At 36.7% G+C, this 22,271-nt stretch overlaps 5 protein-coding genes and 1 non-coding gene across 9 annotated transcripts; all 6 read right to left on the reverse strand.

Annotated features, from left to right (window-relative positions):
- Positions 1–1,545: 1,545 nt before the first annotated feature.
- LOC108992783 (gibberellin-regulated protein 14-like) lies at positions 1,546–3,040 on the reverse strand. Its single transcript, XM_018967426.2, has 4 exons — positions 2,683–3,040; positions 2,566–2,598; positions 2,101–2,287; positions 1,546–1,971 (listed from the first exon to the last, which is right to left on the reverse strand). Exons 1-4 carry the CDS (start codon positions 2,737–2,739, stop codon positions 1,787–1,789), a joined length of 462 nt encoding a protein of 153 aa, XP_018822971.2. The 5' UTR covers positions 2,740–3,040; the 3' UTR covers positions 1,546–1,786.
- Positions 3,041–5,960: 2,920 nt separating this feature from the next.
- Positions 5,961–8,279, reverse strand: LOC108992885. Its single transcript, XM_018967595.2, has 4 exons — positions 7,802–8,279; positions 7,376–7,429; positions 6,580–6,639; positions 5,961–6,315 (listed from the first exon to the last, which is right to left on the reverse strand). The coding sequence occupies exons 1-4, from the start codon at positions 8,150–8,152 to the stop codon at positions 6,187–6,189; spliced, it is 594 nt and encodes a 197-aa protein (XP_018823140.1). The 5' UTR covers positions 8,153–8,279; the 3' UTR covers positions 5,961–6,186.
- Positions 8,280–9,056: 777 nt separating this feature from the next.
- Positions 9,057–12,845, reverse strand: LOC108992865. The gene is made up of 10 exons (XM_018967569.2): positions 12,679–12,845; positions 12,351–12,488; positions 11,944–12,102; positions 11,613–11,693; positions 11,292–11,387; positions 10,414–10,506; positions 10,104–10,247; positions 9,849–9,956; positions 9,422–9,473; positions 9,057–9,318 (listed from the first exon to the last, which is right to left on the reverse strand). Exons 2-10 carry the CDS (start codon positions 12,447–12,449, stop codon positions 9,284–9,286), a joined length of 867 nt encoding a protein of 288 aa, XP_018823114.1. The 5' UTR covers positions 12,450–12,488; positions 12,679–12,845; the 3' UTR covers positions 9,057–9,283.
- Positions 12,846–13,263: 418 nt separating this feature from the next.
- Positions 13,264–17,235, reverse strand: LOC108992864 (ankyrin repeat domain-containing protein EMB506, chloroplastic). 4 transcript variants are annotated; one of them, XM_018967565.2, is made up of 8 exons: positions 17,112–17,235; positions 16,069–16,484; positions 15,010–15,089; positions 14,671–14,769; positions 14,500–14,598; positions 14,310–14,408; positions 14,134–14,232; positions 13,264–13,742 (listed from the first exon to the last, which is right to left on the reverse strand). In XM_018967565.2, the coding sequence occupies exons 2-8, from the start codon at positions 16,463–16,465 to the stop codon at positions 13,638–13,640; spliced, it is 978 nt and encodes a 325-aa protein (XP_018823110.1). In that variant the 5' UTR covers positions 16,466–16,484; positions 17,112–17,235; the 3' UTR covers positions 13,264–13,637. The 4 variants fall into 4 exon arrangements, with proteins under 4 accessions (XP_018823110.1, XP_018823111.1, XP_035548416.1 ...); XM_018967566.2 differs by lacking the exon at positions 17,112–17,235 and adding an exon at positions 16,992–17,109; XM_035692523.1 differs by lacking the exon at positions 17,112–17,235 and adding an exon at positions 16,613–16,981.
- On the reverse strand, positions 17,234–17,307 carry TRNAV-AAC. The gene has a single exon. It is a non-coding gene; the product is annotated as a tRNA-Val (tRNA).
- A 627-nt stretch (positions 17,308–17,934) lies between these two features.
- Positions 17,935–20,873, reverse strand: LOC108992765 (xyloglucan glycosyltransferase 4-like). The gene is made up of 4 exons (XM_018967404.2): positions 19,850–20,873; positions 19,294–19,602; positions 18,802–19,206; positions 17,935–18,722 (listed from the first exon to the last, which is right to left on the reverse strand). Exons 1-4 carry the CDS (start codon positions 20,486–20,488, stop codon positions 18,087–18,089), a joined length of 1,989 nt encoding a protein of 662 aa, XP_018822949.1. The 5' UTR covers positions 20,489–20,873; the 3' UTR covers positions 17,935–18,086.
- Between the last annotated feature and the right edge of the window lie 1,398 nt (positions 20,874–22,271).

Below are 22,271 nucleotides of genomic sequence, written 5' to 3' on the forward strand. Positions count from 1 at the left end.
TGTTTTAAAAAAGAATTTGCCCAGTTGTATTTGTATGGAACTGGTTGAAGGCTGTATCTCTTTATCAACAGTTCAAAGCCGTTAAACAAATATTATTTTTATTATGAATTTTGTCATCTACAATCATATCAATTAACTTCTTAATTTTAAATAACTTTTTTATCGGAATGATTAATTATAAAACTTTGATATTAGAGCAGATGACTTGAGCAACCTTTGAATATGAATTATGGCTATGCGATAAAATTAATGATATTTATGTGTTAATTTATGAGTTGTCTCAAAAATTTAAGCCTATTGAAAACTGCATCTAAGTTCAATTTACTTTTAAGTTAAATTTAACATCTAAACACTTAACTCTTATATCTCAAATCATTAACTTCATTCAAACTCAAAACCTCTTTATACGTAAGATTTATAATTTTTTTTAATTTAACAGTTATCTATATACATGATTCATAATCTTTTTTAACCTCTCATAAATACATCTAAACTCAACTTAACATCTAAATATATCTAAACTCATCTTAGGTGAATTTTACAAAACTCACTCTATCATTTCAATTCATTAATATTTATAAAGAGCTCAATTCATTTCAACATCTAAACGAATCTAATCACTTACTATATGATAATAAAATGGTACATAAGATACCCAAATGCATTTGATCGCTTTTAAAAATCTGTTTTCTTCTGAGTTTCTAAAGAAGTTGTAATATCTTATATGAAATGAATAAGAGTAGATGATGTATGAGATTTTATATTGCTTAAAAATGAGAAGTTCTTGCTCTTTATAAGATTTTAATAGAAGTTCAATTGTATCATTGATTAATCATTTTGAAGTATAAACTATGTAATTTAAGTTTTCTATTAAGATGTTACAAATGAGATCAGAGTCTATCTTAAACAGAAATGTAAAATTTAAACTATGTCATTTATAATGAATAGGTCCGACAAAGATGTTAAAAATTCAAAAGAGGTGGATCGTAATACCTTATATAAAATAGATATTACTTAAAAAGAAAAAAGAAAACATTTATATTCTAGAGGTGGATTTTATAAGTATATAAAGGTTGCGTTTGGATGTTGAAGTGAGTTGAGTTAAGTTGAGTTGAGATAATAAAATATTGTTAGAATATTATTTATTATTATTATTATTATTTTAAAATTTGAAAAAATTAAATTGTTTATTATATTTTGTGTTGGAATTTGAAAAAGTTGTAATGATGAGTTGAGAGAAGTTGAGAGGATTTGTGATTCCAAACGAAGCCTAAAATCTTATATTACTTAAAAAAAAAAATTTTTTACTCTTTATAAAATTTTAATGAAATTTTAATTATAATATTGATTAATCTTTTTAGAATATATGAAAAATATATGTAATGTGATTTGGAGGCGTTTCAGAAGCACCGTTGATTTTGCATATATTTTCTATTTTTTATCAACAAGGTGAAGTGACAAGAATTGGAACCTGCTGTGTGTCTCGAGAGCTTCCAATTACAGGGTAACAAATTATTTGCAAATAAGACAAAACTCCATTTAATGGTTTACAAGAAAAGATGAGAGATGTATTAATATCAATATCTGCCATATAACTGGAAAATTTAATAGACAGTACAAAGTACTTTTAATTGGCCTAAACAGAACAGAAACGTAACAACACTAGATGCCAATCCAATTAATTAATGCTCCAGGAAGCAGTAGAAAGGACTCAGGAAAACCATTTATTTTCACTCCTTTTTCATACTTATAACCCACTTTTTAGGAAAATATATTGGGAGCCATCTCAAGGGCACTTGTATTTGTTGCCATGGGTAGTCATATCTGTGTAACACTTGCCACATTTTTCCCTGTTGCCAAAAGTTCCTGGGGGAACACACTTGCAGCGGTCACAGCATGTCATGCAGGCTCTCGTGCAGAGCCTCTTCCTTGAATGTAGTTGGCATCTCTGATCACATAGGGGGATGCAATCTGTGCATCCAATCCACAATACCACATTTACCACAAAACATTCACACAAAAAAAGTGCATAATATATAAATATACCATGACAAAACGTGTCTGTTGAACTTTATCTGTGGTGGGAAAGATATATTTTACCCTTTTTCGACCTCACTGGGAGTGGGGACGGTGGTGCAGGAGCAGGTGGCTTAACTGGGGGCACGGGGGCGGTTTCCTTGGGTGGAGGCGCATATGTGGGTGCCGCTGGAGGAGCATGAGTTGGTGCCTTCACTGCAGGGACCTTAGCAGGAGCCTGTGATGGTACCGGGGCTTCGACAATGACGGCCTATACAAAATGGTGAAGTCCACTTCTATTCACTGAGGTTTTTTTTTGCAAGAATCATGAAGAAAATATAGAACTTCATGTAAATCAAAGTAGCAAGTAAACCATGTTTATCGTGAAAAACGATATTGTAGGTAACAACTTACAAGAATCAAGAATGTAAGTTTAGGTACTCAAATAACAGCATATACATGGGGGAATCAATTAAACCAAACTTAAAAAAAGGACAAAAAGGAAAAGAAGGTAAAAAAGACTAGCTATAAAGTTGTCTTAATAATCACCTTCGTTGCGAGTTCCTCATCTTTAGATGAAACCTACAGCAAATCCTACAAATTAGGACACCCAACTAAAGGAAGCAAATAGGTGTGTGTGTGTGTGTGAGAGAGAGAGAGACATACTCTTGAGGTAACTACAATAAAACAGGTGAACAAAAAGAGCAGAGCTTTAAAAGCCATCGAGAAGGACGAGAAAAGAAGCCAAGAAAATTTGAAAGAAAGTCACTCGATGTTGCTTCAAGTCAGAACATCCCTGGTATAAATAGAGCTCAAGCATGGAGAGAAGACAAGCTGGCTTCGAGTTAATCAAACTGCGCATGCCAGCTTCACCGGAACACTGCAACACAAGTTATGGCTAATTGTCAGAAACTTAAATGGGTATTTTTCTTTTATTTTGGGGGGAAATTGCTGGTCCAGAAGTAAGATTTAACTCAAGATTTCGAATCACGTGCCCTGGAAACTGTGTCTGCTGTATAAGTATATCTATTTCTCATCAGTGCCATTAATTTATTAGCCTGCACACGAGGTCTGTCTTTGTGAGGGGCATGTGGATGGACCTTCTTCACTGGTACCTAACTTAAAACACAAGTTTCTGTTTGTCGGGTAACAATGGAGTTTAAAGTTGCAATATCCCGTAGTTACAAAGTGTATTTAGAAAAGCCGTGCCCATATTATATGAGAAACGAATCTGACTCTGTAACGAAATTAACAAGTCTAGAAAGCCTGAGACTACACAACTGGCAAAGAGTTATATTTTCATGAGTGCCAGTGGGATTCTGCCTCGTCCTCTTTTACATGTGAAATCACATGTCATGCCATGATGGGGCCTTCGTCAAGACGACCGTCACAGTTGGATTCACTCGGACATGGGCCTTCAAGGTTCCAATAATACGTACATACTTACATACATGCATATACAAAATTTTGAAACAGCACAGGGGAAATTGCTGGAATTTGATTAGTTTTAACTGCAAGTGGCAGATAATCTAAAAGATCTCAAATCTGACTTGGGGCCCCTACCACGCATTGTTGAATACATTTGAGATGTGAACATCTGTAATCAATTTGCACACCCCATAAATTCTTTCGTTTAAAATGGCTACCCAACTGGCTGTCTTGTGATTTCATTATGTGGAAATTTCAAAAGCCCAATGTCATCTACCAAGTCGGAATTATGGCATTATATATGGTGGTTACCCTTTTGCATTATCCTAGGGGCATATTGTGCGGTAAGAAAATAATGTCTGAGCAGCCAGAAGGATATGAATGACTTCTGCCTGTGTCAGTTTGCCCTACCTATCAACATACATTGATACAAACATGTACTACCTGCATTAATGTCTGTATATCATCACCTCGGCCATGATCTCGGAATTGAATTCTGTTATAAGTCACTTTTACGTGTCTTGTAACTAATTTGATTAGCTAAATTAGTTATTTTATATTAATAAAAGTGATGCAGCCAATTATAAATATGGAGTGTACGAAAAATATGTAAAAATAACTATACATAAAATTTTTGTCTCTTAAATATGTATTTAGGTTGGTAAAAAATGGATGTCCTGTTTTTATATTTGAATATCGAGTGACTGTCATACACAAACATGCCTTATTAGGCTGCGGCTGATTTCTTAGATTTAGATCCATTTTAATATCTAAATATTTAACTTTTAAATCACTAAATTAATCTTAATTCAAAATTTTTTTATACGTAAAATTTATAATTTTTTTTAACTCAACACTTCTTTATACTCGAGATTCATAATCTTTTTTAATTTTTTATAAATACATCTAAATTTATTTTAATATTTAAATATATCTAAATTTATCTTAAATAAATTTTATAAAACTTATTTTAACATTTTAATTATCTATTATTCATAAAGAATTATCAATATATAAAACCTTAAGGAAAGCAGAAAACATGAACAGTTTTTGTACGAGCGGGATTTAAATGCTAAAACCTTTGTAGGTGGCAGCTGTCGATGAAGAGTATCACCAGATAGAATGGACGCAGATGGTACTCCCAACCTACACAATAGTTTAAGGACCTTACTTAAGAGAGCTTATAAAAACTAAAAAAAGTGTCAGATACAAACAAAAAAACATAATGAACATGTTAATTATGAGTGACTACACGAAAACCAGACACACCAACAAGTGACAGCCATCTATTGTTAGTTCTTCCTCGAAGGACCCGAACTTTGAACCTAGAGCCACAGCCTCGAGTTGCAATATTCAATTTCAACTGCGGAAAGTAACAGTAGAGACAAGCTGGCACTGGTGGTACTGTACATTCGTTGTGAACTTCCCAATATGTACAATTTTCAACTCAAAATAGCAGTTTCAATACTTGATTGTTCCAACACATGGTCGAATAGTACTGCATGTCTCGTCATTATAAGGGTTACTCATATTAGTTTAATCACCGCCTTTCAAGATGTTGGCTTCATAGCACCAGAAGGAGTTGGTGGTTTTCATGGTTATCTTACAAAGATATGACCCATCTTTCTTTTAGATGGTCTGCCCAAAGAGAAAAATATCCATTACCCCAGCTGGTGTATGCTTTGTCTGGTATTTTAAACAAAATCTTGTTCTCTGTAAGATTCAACTATGCTTAGCAAGTAACCAAGCTGAATCCTGTATCCTACATAGGCAAATGAACTTAATATAGATTACAACTTGCCGAAAAATCACCCCTCAGTTCTGCCCTACAAGCATTATAACCTGTAATGTTTTCATTCCATCTATTAATTGGGGTTTGACATCATTGACAATGAAAAATACATGTTGGTACAGAAACGTAGTTCCATTCTTAATTTTTTTTCTATTACTTAATCCCAGTTGAATCCTGAAATTCGGACACAAAGCATAAGACTTACAAGAGGCAAATATGGAAACAATTAAGACTCTTTTCATAGGAATAGAATTCAGCTTTCTTCACCTTCGGAAAACGAATAAGGATTTATTTGATAATGCCATCGTTAGAATCCTGCCTATGCATCTGCCTCCCTATGGCTAGACAAACAATGTGAGAACAACTTTATCTCTCATTTCTGTCAAGATAGGACCTCAGATCTCATGTTTATAGAGCCAAATGTCCAGCCAACAAGGACATGTCTTCACTGGAGACACCAGGCCTAAGACAACTACTTTTGTTTGATTTTTTCCTCCTACTTTTATAAAGCACTTCATTCTTATGCTGAATACTATAGCCGAACCCTATTCGCGAAATTTTTTGCATTTTGATAAAGCATGGCATCACTTGATGTGCACATGGCTTGCTATATTCAAGATGGACTCCTGAAAAAGGCAGTGGTATGTTGGGTAGAACCAAATCAGAAAACCTGCATCATACATTTTTTTCACCTAGCAAACATCACAATTACCTCATAACAAAATTTCGGAAACTCAAATTTGAAATTGATCCAGGTAAAGTAATATCATTAACATCTTTTCAGCAATACAATGAGTTCACCACCACCACCACCATATACGAACCAGCAACAAAGCAACTCGGTAAAAGCCCAATCAGATGCCTACATACCAAGATCCCACAGCTCAAGGATAAATTGCTTCCTTGTATGAGTTTTCTAATATATTTTTTTCAAAATCAACATATAATTTCTAGGCAAGGGAATACTCTTCATCTTCAAAACTCAAATTCAAAGTTTGTAGCTTGAACCCCGAACCTTGTATGGTCTCAACCAAACTGGAAGCCACTCCTGTAGCTTGTACTGTTGTCTGTTTTGTCAACTAAACGAACGAAGAAAAAACAGTCAATGCCTTAATGTCTCTTTCTGAAGAATGCAAAAGATTTTTTATCAATAACAATGGCAGTCGACTGATATAAGAGATTAAATTGAAATTTTAACAATACTAGTATTAATTGTATGTGAGAATGATGATCAAGAGTATCGTGCATTTTTTTTTCCACCTGCTACAGTTTCAATTCAAGTACTAGTCACAAATATTAAAGTTTGTTATTGGAGATACAGAAAGCAACTAGGGCATACACACCTCAACACTTGCAATACCCTCAACAACTTGAACTTTCAAACTAGTGATGCCCTCCGCTTCCTACAAAATAAAAGATGAAAAAACAATGGATGCGAATCAACAAGTTATCAATATGTGAGTGAAGAACACGCATTCTTTTTTCACCCGGCATAAATCCGTAGGGGACAGAATGGTAATTAAAAACCCCAGCTATCTAAGACAGATTACCCACGCTAGAAAATTTCAGTTCACGAAGGATATTGACCATATAGTTCTCTACACCGTAACTCCCCTTAACTTTGACTCTTTCATTCAGATCTCCCCTTCAGTAACATGTGCTAGATACATTTTCCCAGTTTATGGTATCAATAAAAGGTTTGGACTTATCAGATGCAAAGAGGTATATCTGTTATGTTCCAGTTAAAATTCCAATTCATATAAATAATTCTATAAAATGACATCAGTGCAGAATTTGAAAATGAACCTGAGAAAGCAAGGGGCAGTACTCATCCAATATCATTTTTTTTAGTGACAAAGAACTCCGGAGCGCAAACAAAACTCTTCTTTTACTGGGTAAACCTAGGACCCATATAACGCGCTCGCATTACCATCAGGTAAATCATCAGCTTTTCACGGCCGGGACATGGCCCATAAAAATTGTTTGCACCACAAGTTGGAACCATGGAACCGAGGGAGCATACCCCAAGACCAACGTCCTTACCATTTGAACCAACACACTAGTATCACCTCCATCGCTATAACTCCTCAAAATAACATTGCGAAATATATGAAAGAGTTGGGGAATGCATCGATTTACCTCTAATGCCTTGGTCACATTAGGAATAGCTGTTTCGCTCAGTGTTCCCTCTGCCTACGGATATTCAAACGTAAAGGAGAATGTTATTGATGCGCAATACTATTAAGCAGCAAATTAATCCATATTAAAAATTAAAAAAGAAGGCTAATCAGATGAGATGCAATAGAAATTTTGAAACCATAAAAGCTAAAGAGAAATTGGAACAATGAAAAAAATGCTTAGTTGATTTAAGTTTAATCAAACAGCACACAAAGATTAAAAAAAAAAAAAGACAACTTTTTTAGTTAAAAATTACTTGTGTCCACGAGTTTGAATAAAATGTTTTTTTTTTTTTTTTTCTTTCTGTATGTCGACTCAATTTGCTTAATTTGAAGATTAGAGACGAAATAATTACAATAAACATAGCGTGGAGGAAAGAAAAGGCACCTGAAAGAACATGATAAGGGTGTCAGATGGGGAAACGGGAACCGAAACGGGTGGTTGCTCTGATGACGACGACGGTGCTTCTCCTTCTTCTTCCTGTTGCTGTGCTTCTGGTTGTTCCTCTGGAATCGGTACAGTTTCTTCCTCCGCAGACCTCACTATTATTAAGGGCTGTTTCATGTTCGTCGTCTTCGTGTTCTTCTTCTCGAATGTGAAATGGTTGAAGGAGTTGGAAACGGCATGGGTTCGGAGGTGGAGGTTTCGAAGGGGTAGCGCCAGAAATGGAACGGGGACAAATGTACGATGATTTGCAGATGTACGAATCAAGGGAACTGAGATTGTGGTCGTGGCCATTCTTTTGTAGTCCGAACCGAGCTCAATTTGCAGTGAGCTTTCGACTTTCGAGTTGTGCTTCGCAGTCGCACCCTATCCAAATACCTGCAGCTGCAATAAAAGAAAAAGAAAAATTATCAGAGCCGTCAATTTGTTTACTTGTCAGGCACTAGACCTGTTTGTAAAGACTGGGGAGCCCAATAGTGATAGAACAACTTTGATGGGGCTTTTTATTATCGTATTGGACTTCGTTTTCATGGGTGTTGGTTGGACCGTCCAATTCATCCAAAAGTAATAAATTAATATAATAGAATAAATTTTATAAAATCTATTTAAAATAAGTTTAAATGTGTTTAAATGTTAAAATAAATTTAAATATATTTATAAAAATTTGAAAAAAATATTATAAGTTACATATGTAAAAAAAATTTAAGTTTAAATGAATTTATTAGTTTGAGAATTAGATGTTTAAATATTAAACTCAATTTAAAATTAAATTAAACTAGATTGATCTCGATACAATCCAACATCCAAACGGAACCTTAGTTTTAGCAATGCCCATCTCAAGTTTTGAAAAAAAGTTCACTTTTAAGTAAAATGGTAAAAATTGCAAGTACATTGGCTTCACTCTTATGTCAAATCTTAATTAAAACGATGAGTAATTGCAATTTTTTGTAGTTTATGATATGCACTGAAAAAGGGCTAGAAATTCGTGTATTCAAAACCTAAGCGGAAATATAGAAGCGGATTAATAGTAAAAGAATTCTTTTACTTAGCAACCCTGCACTGCATACTGAATTTTTGTTTTTTTTCCCTTAACACTCGGTAAGTGTGTAGTGTAAGACTGTTTAGTAGAATTTTTCATACTAAAAAATGAGAAAAAAATGAGAAGGGCCAACAGCTAAACTAAAAGCTTGAATACACATGCACACACAAACATATATATATATATATATATTATCCTTGGTCACCCAAAGAGTATTTGCACCGATTAATCTTAGCATATTTTGGTACACTAAAATACTTAAATTCGTTTTAACTGCAGAATATCAAATAGATTTTGGCCTCAAGGCTAGCGAATCCAAACAAGTCAGGTAACAATATTTCTGTCAACCAAAAAAACGGATGCAGCTACCACCTCTGACATTGAAGCTACATCTTCCTACAGTCCTCTACAATTTGTCCATCTGCATAAGCATAAGATCCATTAACTTTTGCTGTAACAAAGATAGGCAATTACCACAAACCATAAAAGCAATAAAACTTCAGTAGCGCACAAAAGGGTCATACCATTGAGATCTACGGCTAGGTTTGCTTGAGCATCGGCTTCAGAGTTAAGTTCCTTGAAAATGAAGAAAGAAAGTTAGAACAATACATCAGAGAGTGAATGCTGGTTCTGTTATTAATTCAACGAGGGGTCAATGGCTTCCAAACTTTTTATTAATTCTAACATTTTCAAGAACTATGGAGAAGATAAATCGAACACTTGAACTCAACAAGATATCTCAGTTCCTAAAATGGTTATGTACCAATGCTTTCAGGAGGACACAAGGAATTTAATGTTTGATTCAGTCAAACGTGTATCATCGGTAAATGACTCTTGTGGAATGGAGAGAATAGTAAACATGTGTTAATATGTATATTTTAAATAACACATAGAAAGTGCAGAACCATTTGCATTAAAAAATATATAAAAAAAGTAACCATTTGCATTTACCCTAACAATATGACTGATCTGGAATGACAGAAACTTATCCTTCAACTCCTTGGCCTCTTTACACAAGTCAGCCATATTCTGGTTTTTGGTTTTCCAAAGTCCCTGAATCTGTAACATGAATACGCCTCATAAACAAGAATACCAAGCAAACACCTCTCTCTAGGCAACATGTTTGAAAAAAAGCATGTAAGATTCGTAGATGAAAATGTGGGAAAGCCTAAAGGAAATCAGTGTTGCAGAACAAAAACAACAAACCTGCATACAAACAAGTTTAGAGTCTCCCTGAACACGAATATGTTTATATCCTTTCTTTAGAGCATGTTTCAAACCTAAGATCACAGCTCGATACTCAGCAACATTATTTGTTGCAATGCCCACCCCTTCACTCAATCGGCAGACCTATCAAGGCTCAGGGTCACGCAGATATACATAAAAAAGGATAAACAAGCATAACATCACTAGAAAATTGTCAGTTAACTGCATACCATACTTCCATCTTCAGCACATAGCTAAAAAAGGATAAACAAGCATAACACCACTAGAAAATTGTCAGTTAACTGCATACCATACTTCCATCTTCAGCACATAGCACAGCTCCTGCACCAGCTTGTCCAGGATTTCCTTTCGAAGCGCCATCAAACTGTAGGATACATGAACGCTGGGCATAAACATGGAAAAGGCATATTTTTGCACTGTTAGTTTATATATCAACATAATTAGACATAAAGTAGTGAATAGAGTCTATCACAGTTTGCAGTGGAGCATTTATATCATGATGGACACCTTACTTCTCAAACCCAAAACACACCTCAACCCAACCGCAATTTTACCAGCTGACTCGACACCTAGGAGCCATAACAATGAGATTATCAAGATACTTGCAGTTCGATGACAAAATCACACAAGTAATTGGAAAGTTATAATTCCTCGGTGCCAAATGCCATGTAAGATTGTGTATAACAAGAACATCACGCTTTTAGCTTGCTTTAGAGCTTTCTGGTGAACATAAGTACATGTTTTTCCAAAAACAACACATAAAACAGATCAATTGCATACCCACATCCCCTGCTTATAGTATCTGGGTAGTTATACCAATAGGACACCCTGTTGGAGCACAACACTCGTTTACACTTTATGCCTACAGACACCAATATCCCAAATGAAGCTATTTGAAATCATCTTAAAGAGTGACCACAACAAAGATCTAGCTGGCAAACAGATCTGGCAAGTATTGGGCCCAATTACATTCTTTTGATATGTAAACCATGTATTTCCACTAGATATTTGAAAACGCTAGAATGTAATGACCACAAAAGTAATGCATAATTTACATGCATGTAAGCAACTACATACACAAGGATCCTTTTATGATGTGACATAATTAAACAGTAGTATCAATTGTGTTCTTGGTCCATGAACGGTAATATAAGGTCAGCAGCTTACACAACTTGACGCAATTGCTTGAGTTTCATGGCAATAATCTAATCTGAAATGTTTCCTCAGAGGATTTGTGGAAAATGAAGCTGATCCAACCATCTCCTGTAGAACAGAAACCACAAGTATTACTCACCACCAAAACAAAATCAAGTTGTACATACTCCCAAAGATGATATAGGCAAGATTATCAGAATAACTCCCATCCATATGGGCATTTTATACTCTATCTAACTTCTATTAGTTCCAAAATTTATTCATGAAAAAATAAAAAAAACTGTCCTCTAAACTATCAGTTTTCTAAATGAATCATAACTTATGTCAACTTACAAAGTCTGAATCAAGCACTTCTAGCAATCTCTTCGGGGGAGTATCCACGTTAGCTGCTTTTACCCTAGAAGAAGCTGGTTGCTGAAAGGGATATAATGTCCAACAAAAATGATTTCACCAATCAGACATTCAATAAACAACGAGAGAATTTCTCTACACTGAAAACTAAATAAAACATTTCCGCAAACCAACTATATTAGCCCTTTGACAACCAAGGTAAGGATTTCGACCAGCAGAAGAACCCTGGCAGACGCAGACCTACTACTAAAAGAGTATAAAAAATAAAAATGAAAAACACGAAACTGAAAGATTGGGTGCTTAGATAACAAACCTTATAAGGGCAAGCAACAAGTTTTCCAAACAGATCTTCTTTAACATCAACAGCGCTAATAGAATAAGTTGCATTCTTAAGCCCATGCGAGGCAAGGTACTCCTCTGCCTCCTTGGGCAAACAATATCCTTTATACACGCTTACAGCAGGGTTGCACGCCTATGAAGGAAGATAAGATTTATTCCCACAGTTTGCAGCAACACATAAATTTTGGGCAACAAACAGAAAGCTTATCGAAATAAAGAAGACCCCTATGATCAAATTCGCCTGGCTGGTCAGGTAAAAAATGGTCTAAAAGATGAGACAAACCAGCGAAGGACTTTACTCATCAAGTCATCATACATAGCCGCTTCAAACATAGACATGCTCATAGATAAAATCACATTATAAGGATGAAAAAAGATTACGGAGGATCCGGCTTGAGCTTGACACTCGCTCAAAGTCTTGTAAATGCCAACGATATCCCCCTTCCGTACCACGTAAAACGCGTCCTTCTCATCCTCCATTTGTGGCCAGTACCCAAATGTCCCTTACCCGGAAATGCACTGCAAATGGAACCAACCAAATACGGAAACTTTTTAACATGATGATCGCGATCCGTACAACTTTAATGTATTGTAGAACCATTTTCCCCCTCGCAACAGAATCATGATGATCAGTGATCACGGTCATGATCGAAGCCCTAATCTTTTGAAGGCCGAATATATAATTCTGCCAAAAAAGACAGTCCCGTACCTTAGATGTGTAGTCCAGAGAGAGAGATAGAGGGGTCCAGACTCCAGTCGCTAGACAGTAGTCAGTAGTTTGAAGCGTGGCGTGGTGTGGCGTGGGAGACGATGAAAAAGCGAATGTGAAGAGGCAAAGGATTTGTTGACAGTCCAAATGATCTATCACTTTGCATATTTCATTTTATTTATTTATTTTTTTATTAAAGTGGGTGGAGGGTTTTCGAACCAGATTTTCTATTTGAAAAATCGGTTCATACTACTCTTGACCTATCACTTTTGCATATGAAGGAATATGGATGTCAAAGGGGGGTCCGGACCGAAACGACCAGTCCGGTCGGTTTCTCCAGTCCGGGCTGACCAACTTTCACCCCTTCATCATGTCATGATCAAATATAGATTTTTTTCTAAAAAAAATTAGAATTAAAGAATAACATTCACTTTTTCTAATAATCTAATGACTCTTTGTTATGGATCCTCTACTTTTGAGGTAAATGTCATTTTTAGGTGTCGTGTAATTTGTTTTTTCGTGGGTGTACGGAGAAACATATTGTTTTGCCAAAGAAAAAAGAAGAGCCCATTCCGCGTCAGGGAGTAATTAGCAAACAAGGAACCAATTTCATCAAGTATCATCATAGAATGGACATGGAGACCCAGGATGGATAGCCCATCAAAGTATGCATTCCTTGATAATAGACATATTTTTATACATACTACAAAGTTCGTCCTTTGGCAATAGCATCATTCTTCACATCCCAATCAATGTGGAGGTTGACATGAATGAGCCCCTCATGAAACTTCAGGATCAAGATTATTCTCACAGCACCACCACCAGGAACTTAAACAATCAAGAAGTAATTCTCACACCACCTCAGAATGCAAGCCTGTGAAGAAGTTTAGTACACAAATCTCCAGACATATTCTTGCAGCTGAAGATTTTATCTCAACAACGTGGCATTCCCGTCTCCATCAGAGATCTCTGTCAGCTGGGACTACCTTCAGTAACCTGGAGAGGTCAAATGACTTGAAGTCTTTCCCATAACACAAACTCAGATCCAGGGGTGTTCTTCCATCCTGAAAGCAGTTAAGCCAATAATGATAATTATACCCTCACTGAAAGCACAAAGCAGAAACTCCTTACTTATCAATTCTCATGCTCCACCAAAGAGGTTAACAAGAGAAAAAATTGATGAAACATCATAAGGTAAAGAAGGATGTCATGCAGTTGACACGAGGTTTATAAGCTCAAAGAAAATATCAGCTCTAACTACCTTGCAAGTGTAGTTACAAAGTTAACCACATCTTTTTTCCCCAAGAGAAACATTATGTTAATCACAAGACTCCTTTTGAGCACATTCACCCAGATTCTCTCCATATCAATAAAACTATAGTTGAGCTGAAAAAGAAGGGGCTAGAACTGACATCATTACAATTTGAAAGGGAAACATGTGGTTCTAGAATTTACCTTACTCCTCCTGTTCTTATCCGCTCCATTGACTAACAAAACTTTTGTTATATATCTATTTCTACTTTGGATGGCAACGTGCAATGGAGTCCATCCATCCTGAAAGAATTCATAAACATGCTATAAGGGTAAACATCACAGGATATTGACAATAAGGAAATTTAATGACTACTCACATTATCTGCAACATTTAGATCCACCTTATATTTGATCAATAACTTCACAGTTTGCATGGCACCAACTTGAACCGCATAATGAAGTGGAGTAGCACCATCCTGACATGAGGATAAAGATATAAAACCATAGTTCCTAAGGTATAACTGTTGCCGCTAGTTTGCTTTATGACAATGAAAATCTTATCCTCACCCGGTCTTTGACATGAGGGCTGGCACCTTTTCTTAGAAGATGGCTAATTACAGCCTCCTTTTTGCCTATAATTGCCTTATGAAGAGCTGTGAGGCCATCCTGTTTTGCCAAATTATATATCATTTTTGGGTCCAGACATAAATGTTGAACTAATATATGAATAAACCTCACCTGATCAACAGCATCAATGTTGAGCCCATTTTCAATTAGCTTATCCATGAAAGGTATTTGCCCCGATAGCGCAAGAGTATGGAGAGGGCTCCATTTTGCCTGAAAGATTGGGGTAGAAGAAGTAAAAGTACGGAAAAGAGATAGACATTCCATCATATTTTCATTTTCAAGGATAAAAATCCATAGCAAGCTGTAGGTACTTCCACAAATGAGCTGCTCCCTATGGTTTTTGTGATAACCATAAACTAGGAGATATTTAACCAGCAAGTGAGATTTTCTACCAAGTATGCAAAACAAGGAGCAAAAAATAGAAAGCTGCTCAATGTTTTCAACGCTTACTGTTGATATTTTTCCCAGGTTAGGTGTCACATTCTGTTGCAAAGTTGCTCTTTCTTCGGGTCCCAAAAGCTGTTCCACCTCTGCAGTAATTAGCATAGCTGATAACAGTTGGTCAAATGTTTACACAGGAGCCAAAAGCATATAAACCCCTAAGTGTAATTAACTTCAATATAACTCATATAGCAAAGAAAAGATGCAGTGCACCAAAATCTCTAGAGAAAAATCCGTTCAATGGGAAACAATTTATATTTTTCATAGTTCTAGCAGTAAGCAATTTGGAAAGAAGCTTTAACTTGAAATTAATGCAGTGGCAGCTAAAACAAGGGGTCTATTTGGGCCAATGCAACCTCAGAATCCAACGAACAAGATGCTCCTCAGTTTGAAATAATTAAACTTTTAGATGAGATGGTCCTATAACTAACTACAAAACCTAAATGGAACTTTTCCATTTCAGTCTGTGACAAGTGAGAGCTTGTACTCAGGTACCACAAGAGGAAAGGATTTTTGGCTCTTTTACAGAAGTCAGATACCCCTTTGATACACAAAAAAGGAAATCAGAATGATTGAGAAGATGGAATGTTGTCTTTGCCCGTCACCATTGGCAGAATGCTTATTCTGCATGTCTTCCCACCACCCTCTATTAAAAAAAACAACAGAAAGAAATATCGCACACAAATGCTTTTTATGCCATGGTTTTGGGACCACACACAAACCCAATACATGCTTTGAGAGTATGAAGCTCTTGGGCTTGGGTAATTGGGTTTGCAGATGGATTAGTCAGATAAAAAAGTGCAATGGTGTCGTAAAGGAATCAATACTAAATAATAGTTTCCAACAGAAAGAGATCAAATAATTTTTTGAGGTAACTTGGTTTATGCCATACTTCACAACGCTTGCACAATCAGAGACCAATTATTTTCGTATTATGCACCAAAAAATAGATAAATAAAAGAATAATGATGCATTTCAAGCTTCTTTCCACTTCAAAAGCATTCACTATCCTGAAAGGGCAAAAAAACACGAAAGTTGAAGAATAGAAGGTTCTAGCAAAGTAAGAACCTTTTACAAGATCCTCCTCGTACTTGTTTGTTGTCGGCTTTTCAACACTAGTTGTAGCTGAGACATTTCTTTCTTCCTCCCAGTCACTCTCATAATCCAAGTCATTTTCTTCCATTTCCTCATCTTCCTCATCATATTCACTACCACTGCCATCATCAGGATCTTCCCAAGTACTCAGTTGGGTTTGCAACGAAGAAACTCGGTTTGACATAACCACGGAAGTCCTCACTCTCGAGTGGTTCTTGGCAACAAAGAAATCAAACCTGCCCCTTCTTGGACTACATACATCCAAGAAATTGGCGGTGCAGCTAGAATAAGGAGCAGCCGCTGCACTAACAGCAGCAGAAAATGGAATCAGTTGATTCGATGAAAACGTTGCTGTAGCCCAAGACACCATCTTTTCCACGTCTCTTTAACTGTCAAAATGGGCATAACATTGCATGAGATATAGTTGAATCTGTTACTTCAATAATTAGTACGCGCTGTTCCAAGTGTAAATAATAGGTCCTAGCCATCAAGCATCCAATGTGCACGGGCCGCTCACATAATACACGACGACGACAGAGCGACTGCCACGACAACTGTAGCATTTTCCTCAACATAGACGCTAAGGTTTGAGAAGCAATGCATGAGTCAGTAAGGCATTTTGACAAACATTTCTTATGCGACGAACAACCAATTCCCTAATTGGAATACATAACACGTTTAGAAAGAATACAAAAAGAGAAAAACTTTCCATAATGTGGAAGAAAGGTCATAGCCATAAAGTCGAACGGCATAGAAAATCAAAATATAATGGAACTTTTTTCCAAAGCTTTTACTCGTTCGCACCAAGGCAGCACAAAAAATCTCCGTCAATACCATACAAATAAGTAGGAAAACAATATGAATTAAAGAAAAACAAACAAAGAAAAGATTTTCACTTTTCCTGAGTTTTCTAAGCATGGAGCTTGCAAGGAACCATATGCTAGGAAAAGCCACCAATTCTCAGAACCAGCTGAAAAAGACCCTGACTGGGGAGAGAGACATGGGAAGTGCCAGACCTGAAAGCGAGAGGGGGAACTTGTAAATAACGTTATTCTGTCTATCACCAAGCGGTCCAAGCCCCCCGTCAAAAGGCGCTGCGTTGCTGGGAGAGCAAAAACTTGTGGGGATAAAATAAAAATGGCGTCGCCCGGGCTCGAACCGGAGACCTTCAGTGTGTTAGACTGACGTGATAACCAACTACACCACGACACCGCTTCGGTCAAATTTACATATAAATTATTTTCAAAAAGAAAACTCAAAAGCAGTTTTCACGGGCAAAGATTGGAAAAAAATTTGGATGGAAAACAAGAATGCCTCTTCTTGAGATAAAGTCAAGTCGGTGTAAAATAATAGAGATGTAGTTTACAACTAATTGACACAAAATCTAAGCTTTATATCTCCAGGTTGGATGGTGATCAACTTGCCAGTGTTCAACAACCAGACAAGTCCCAATGATACCGCATATTGATATGGTACCAGGTCTCATACGAACAAAAATGACATTTTTGAATTGCCTTGTTTGTGAATACAAAGATAAGGCATTTGGTTTAGGGCTTGTTCTACTTTTATTTAATAAATAGCAGGATCATTCTTTCCTCTTGCAACTTGCGAGATAATCGTCCTGGGTTTAGACTTTAAGTGCAGTGAAATTCTTTCACGCAGAAAAGAGTCCAGACTAATCTCTAGACTGTTTGAATCTATTTTCCTGATCATTTTATCCTTTTAGGATATGCATCTTTCACTGCCATAATCCATCTCACTCGTTTTCTAGATCGTCATTTTCTCTCAATTTAACCGAATTACTTTATCAGTTTATAGTCTTTCACATCCCAACAGCTCTTCTTTCATCATGAAAGCCAACAAATTCCTTTCGGAGGTCTGTAAAGCAGAAGTCTTTAAGCATAATAAGAATAATAAACAACTACAACAATAAATATATGGGAATTTCCATTTTTGCTCTTTAATTTCAGTATATTCAATGTATTTCCATTTCAGCTCAGCTGCTCTCCAATTAAATCCAAGCCCACAACCAGGAAAGACAACCCTTGGAACAGCAAGAAATAGAAATGAACTCCATGTGCCGATAAGAGGCTCCTGACAGATGCAGTGAGTAGAAGAAAAGCAAGCGCAAGTTCCTTCCTATAGAGCTTATTTCTCTTCTTCACAGAAGGGACGTTTTGCTCCTTAAGTTTGCTCAACAATTCTAAACCAGATTCAGAATGCCTCCTAAGGATCTTCTCTTCACCTGAAGACTTGGATTCCCTCTCGGCAAATGCCAACAAATCTGATTCAGATGATCTTCCTGTCTTCTTGGTCACTACCCACTCATAAGAGCTTCCTAGCTGAAACAGCCCAGAGACCATGGCATTGAATTTTGTAACTGACATTGTGTTCTCAAACAGTAGGTATGGAACCAAGAAAGGGAAAGATTTGGGTGCTGGGAGAATGTTCAAAAGAGACATGAAAATTGGGACATAACAGATTACCCAAATAGGCACTTCTGCCTCAGGTATGAACATGGTCAATGGAAGTATGATACAGAACAATGTGAATGAGTAAAAGGGAAGTATAAGTTTCCTTAGCAGAAAGAAAAGAAATATCAAGTTGGCTTTCTTCCACATCGATATCTGCACAAAGATAAATCCAAAGTTCAAAAAATCTATTCACAATTCTCAGTTCAAAATAGACAGACTAAAATATCAAAACCTTGGAAGTTATGATAGCAGGAAAGCACATGCGGAAGAGCTGCATGGGACCCGAGTGCCAGCGATGCTGTTGTTTCTTGTAAGCTTCATAAGACTCCGGCAATTCACACAGCACTTTGACATCATTGAGGAACATGAATTTCCATCCATTCAAGTGCGCTCGAACCGCAATGTCCATATCCTCGACAGTGGTTCTCTCCAGCCAGCCTCCTGATTCCTCCAGAGCCTCGATTCTCCAAACACCTGCCGTTCCGTTAAATCCAAAGAAATTGAGAAAAACACCATTCACCTGCTGTTCCACCTCAAAATGGAAGCAGAGGTTGATGTTTTGGAGCCTTGTAAGCAGATTCTCATCCTTGTTCACAAATGACCAGCGAGCCTGGACAAGACCCAGCTCAGGATTTCCCTGTAAAAAGTTCACATCATCCTTAGAGTAACTATCGTGAAAAGAGTACCGTAAGGAAATCTTGTATTTTCATTTGGCTTCTATTACCTTGAAGTGAGGAATTGTCAGTTTAAGGAAATCGGGATTGGGCTGGAAATCTGCATCGAGAATTGCAACAAATTCATAATCTTTGACATAGTCACAGGCCATGGCTGATTTTAGATTGCCAGCTTTGTAGCCTGTTCTGATGAGTCTATGTCTGTATACGATGTTGATCCCTTTCTCGTGCCAAGAGGAAACTTCGTTTTTTATCAGAAGCTGTAGATTTCCGTCATCTGAATCGTCTAGGACTTGAATTAAAAGTCGGTTCATCGGCCAATCGAGCTCACAGGCAGCAGCAATTGATTGCGCATACACCTTAATCAAACATTACAAATTCAGTACCAGAATAAGAAACAGAGTACAACAAGCGATAAAAAAAAATTCGCAAAGATTTAATTGTGTCCTGAATTTGATTGCTAATAGCACTGTGAAATGAGTCAAATTTCAATATACAAGCTGATGCAGGAACAAATAATTAAATCTCAGAAAGATCCAAAATATACAAAAAGCATGCACCAATACACAGAAGAAAGAGAAAGACTAGCTGGCTCCGAACTGTTACCTCTCTCTCATTGCACATGGGAATCTGAACCAGAACCTTCGGGAAACTAGATGAATTCTCAGTATCATAAGTTTCTCCTTCTATTTTGGGTTTCAACTTCTTGTACTTGATCCAGAAGCACCCGAAACATAGAACTAGCCGATCGAGAGATTGAATCAAGAATAGCACAATGCAGAATTTAGAAAGCAATATCACAAAAGGAGCAATGTATTCTACTCTAAAAGACAGCCAAGCCACATAGGACCACTGCACAAGACCCTGAACCTCCCAAGGCTGTATCATTTGCAGATTCCATTTCTTGAAATGAGCAACGACTTCTAACACCAAAGCTAGAATTGAAATGAGTAGAAAAACTTTGATAAATCTGTACAACCTTCCTCTGCTTTTGGGTTCTTCCTCACTTACATCAGACAAGGCAATGCGTTTCTTAATTGAAGCAAACATGGCCCTGAAAGCCATGGCTAGCCATGAAAGACCAGTCAGAAATCTGTGAGCTTTGAGAAGAAGAACCCATGAAAACTGCTTGGGACTTGCAGCCTTCTGTTTATCCCGGAACAATGATGAATCGGAACCATTGACCTCCAGTAAAGAGAAGTTGCTAGGCTTCTCAATCGTGACCACAACAGAGTTGGGTACCATTTCTTTTTCCCGGAATTCAAGTTCACAAGATACAAAGCTGAAAAAGAATCGCTTCCCAGAGCAAGATTTTGGAAAAGAAGCGATGAGGATTGGGGGTGAACTGGGAAATTTAGTTATGAGACGGGTATGACATCATTGAAGAGAGAGTAGGAGAAGAGAACCACGAAAAGCTCCAATTTTATATGATATCTTCTGAAATCTGGATCCTCGAGATCAGAGTGGAAACAGAATCCCAGATTTCATAAGGAGTTGAGTATGAAAGTTGACAATTGATATTTCAGCCTTTCAGGTCAAAGCATGATGCAACAGAGAGAGAGAGAGAGAGAGAGAGAGAGAGGGAACATGCACCGAGTCTCATTTGCCACAGCGAGCTACTAATAAAGAAGAACAAAGGCACTATATATATATATATATATATTTTTTTTTTTTCCTTTTGTATGCAGTAAGAATTGGAAGGTTCGACTCTATTATATACTTATAAAACTGAATACTGTAAAGACCAATCAACTGGCAATAGTACCCGTGTTTGATAGGCAGGAAAAAAAGAAAGAAAAAAGGAGCAGAGAAAGAATTCAAAGTAAACCTAATGCTTAAAGGTAGGTAAGTAAAGCTATCAGAGATTCAGAATGTCCAGCTTGAATTAGTCTGGTGAGCAGTCATGAAAGTGTGGCAGCGACAACCAGGTACAGCCAAGCTACAGATCAACCCCCACAAAAGGTTCTTCCTGTCTCTTGATTGGGCACCGAAGCACCATGTATTGCTGCAAAAAAAAAAAAAAAAGAGAGAGAGAGAGAGAGAGAGAGAGACCTTTTTCACCTCTTACAAAGAAGCTTCTTGATTTCTTCTTTGGGTTTTGTTTGGATTATATTATTAACCGCCATAATCATGTTACGCGGTATGGTTAAGTCAGATGCATATAAACTTATAACATTTAAATAAATATGAGTTTGATTGTATGTAAGTAAGCTCTCGTAGCAAGTCCAAGCACAAACACATGATACTTCGGAATGATTGGGTCGAGAGGCGACTTTTTATGTTTATTTTTTACCTTTTTTTTTTAATTCCAATTATCTGCACCTCAGGTCCTCAATGGTCTTTTGTTAAGTTACATCTAGTCTGGACATGATGTTTTATTGAGTGCGCAATCGGGAAAAATGCAGTTTTTGTCATCGATTTGCTTGATTGCTTCTGCTTTTTCATGTAAAACATGTTTGACCGCTTGATTAGCGTCGACAGTATAATTGCTTAATTTCGTTGCTTCGCGTGAGCATGCACGAGCAATGACGCGCTTTCTTTGGCACGAGGTTGCGTGGCTCGAGTTCCACTCATCTCTCAAATCCTAAACTCTGTGCTTACAGTAGTACAAGCTGTCTCATAAATTTTCTTAATAAATATTAGAAAAATTTAAATACAGCCGATTTGGGAGACCAATCATCTACTTGATGTTAAATAAAACGGTTCGTTTTGGAGTGATGAGTTGAATTGTGTATTTCATTCGGTATATTCCTTTTCTTCTCTTCCTTCTCTTTTTTTCTCCATTTTTGTTCTCTCTCAATTCTCCTCCATTCTCGTGTCAACCTTGCAATTACTATGGTCATGTTGGAACCGTCCATTTTCATGGCAGCAACGACCGGGGAATACATTTCCATTTTAAGGCCGACGAATAATGCATGTGTAAATATTGTGTAATTTCTTTAAAATTGAATGAGGTCCAATAATAAAAATTTATTTTCTTTTCATGTGGGTATCGTATTTATTCACTTTTTTCAAAATGATTGCACGA

This window comes from Juglans regia, chromosome 1, assembly GCF_001411555.2.
Source record: "Juglans regia cultivar Chandler chromosome 1, Walnut 2.0, whole genome shotgun sequence".
NCBI lineage: Eukaryota > Viridiplantae > Streptophyta > Magnoliopsida > Fagales > Juglandaceae > Juglans > Juglans regia.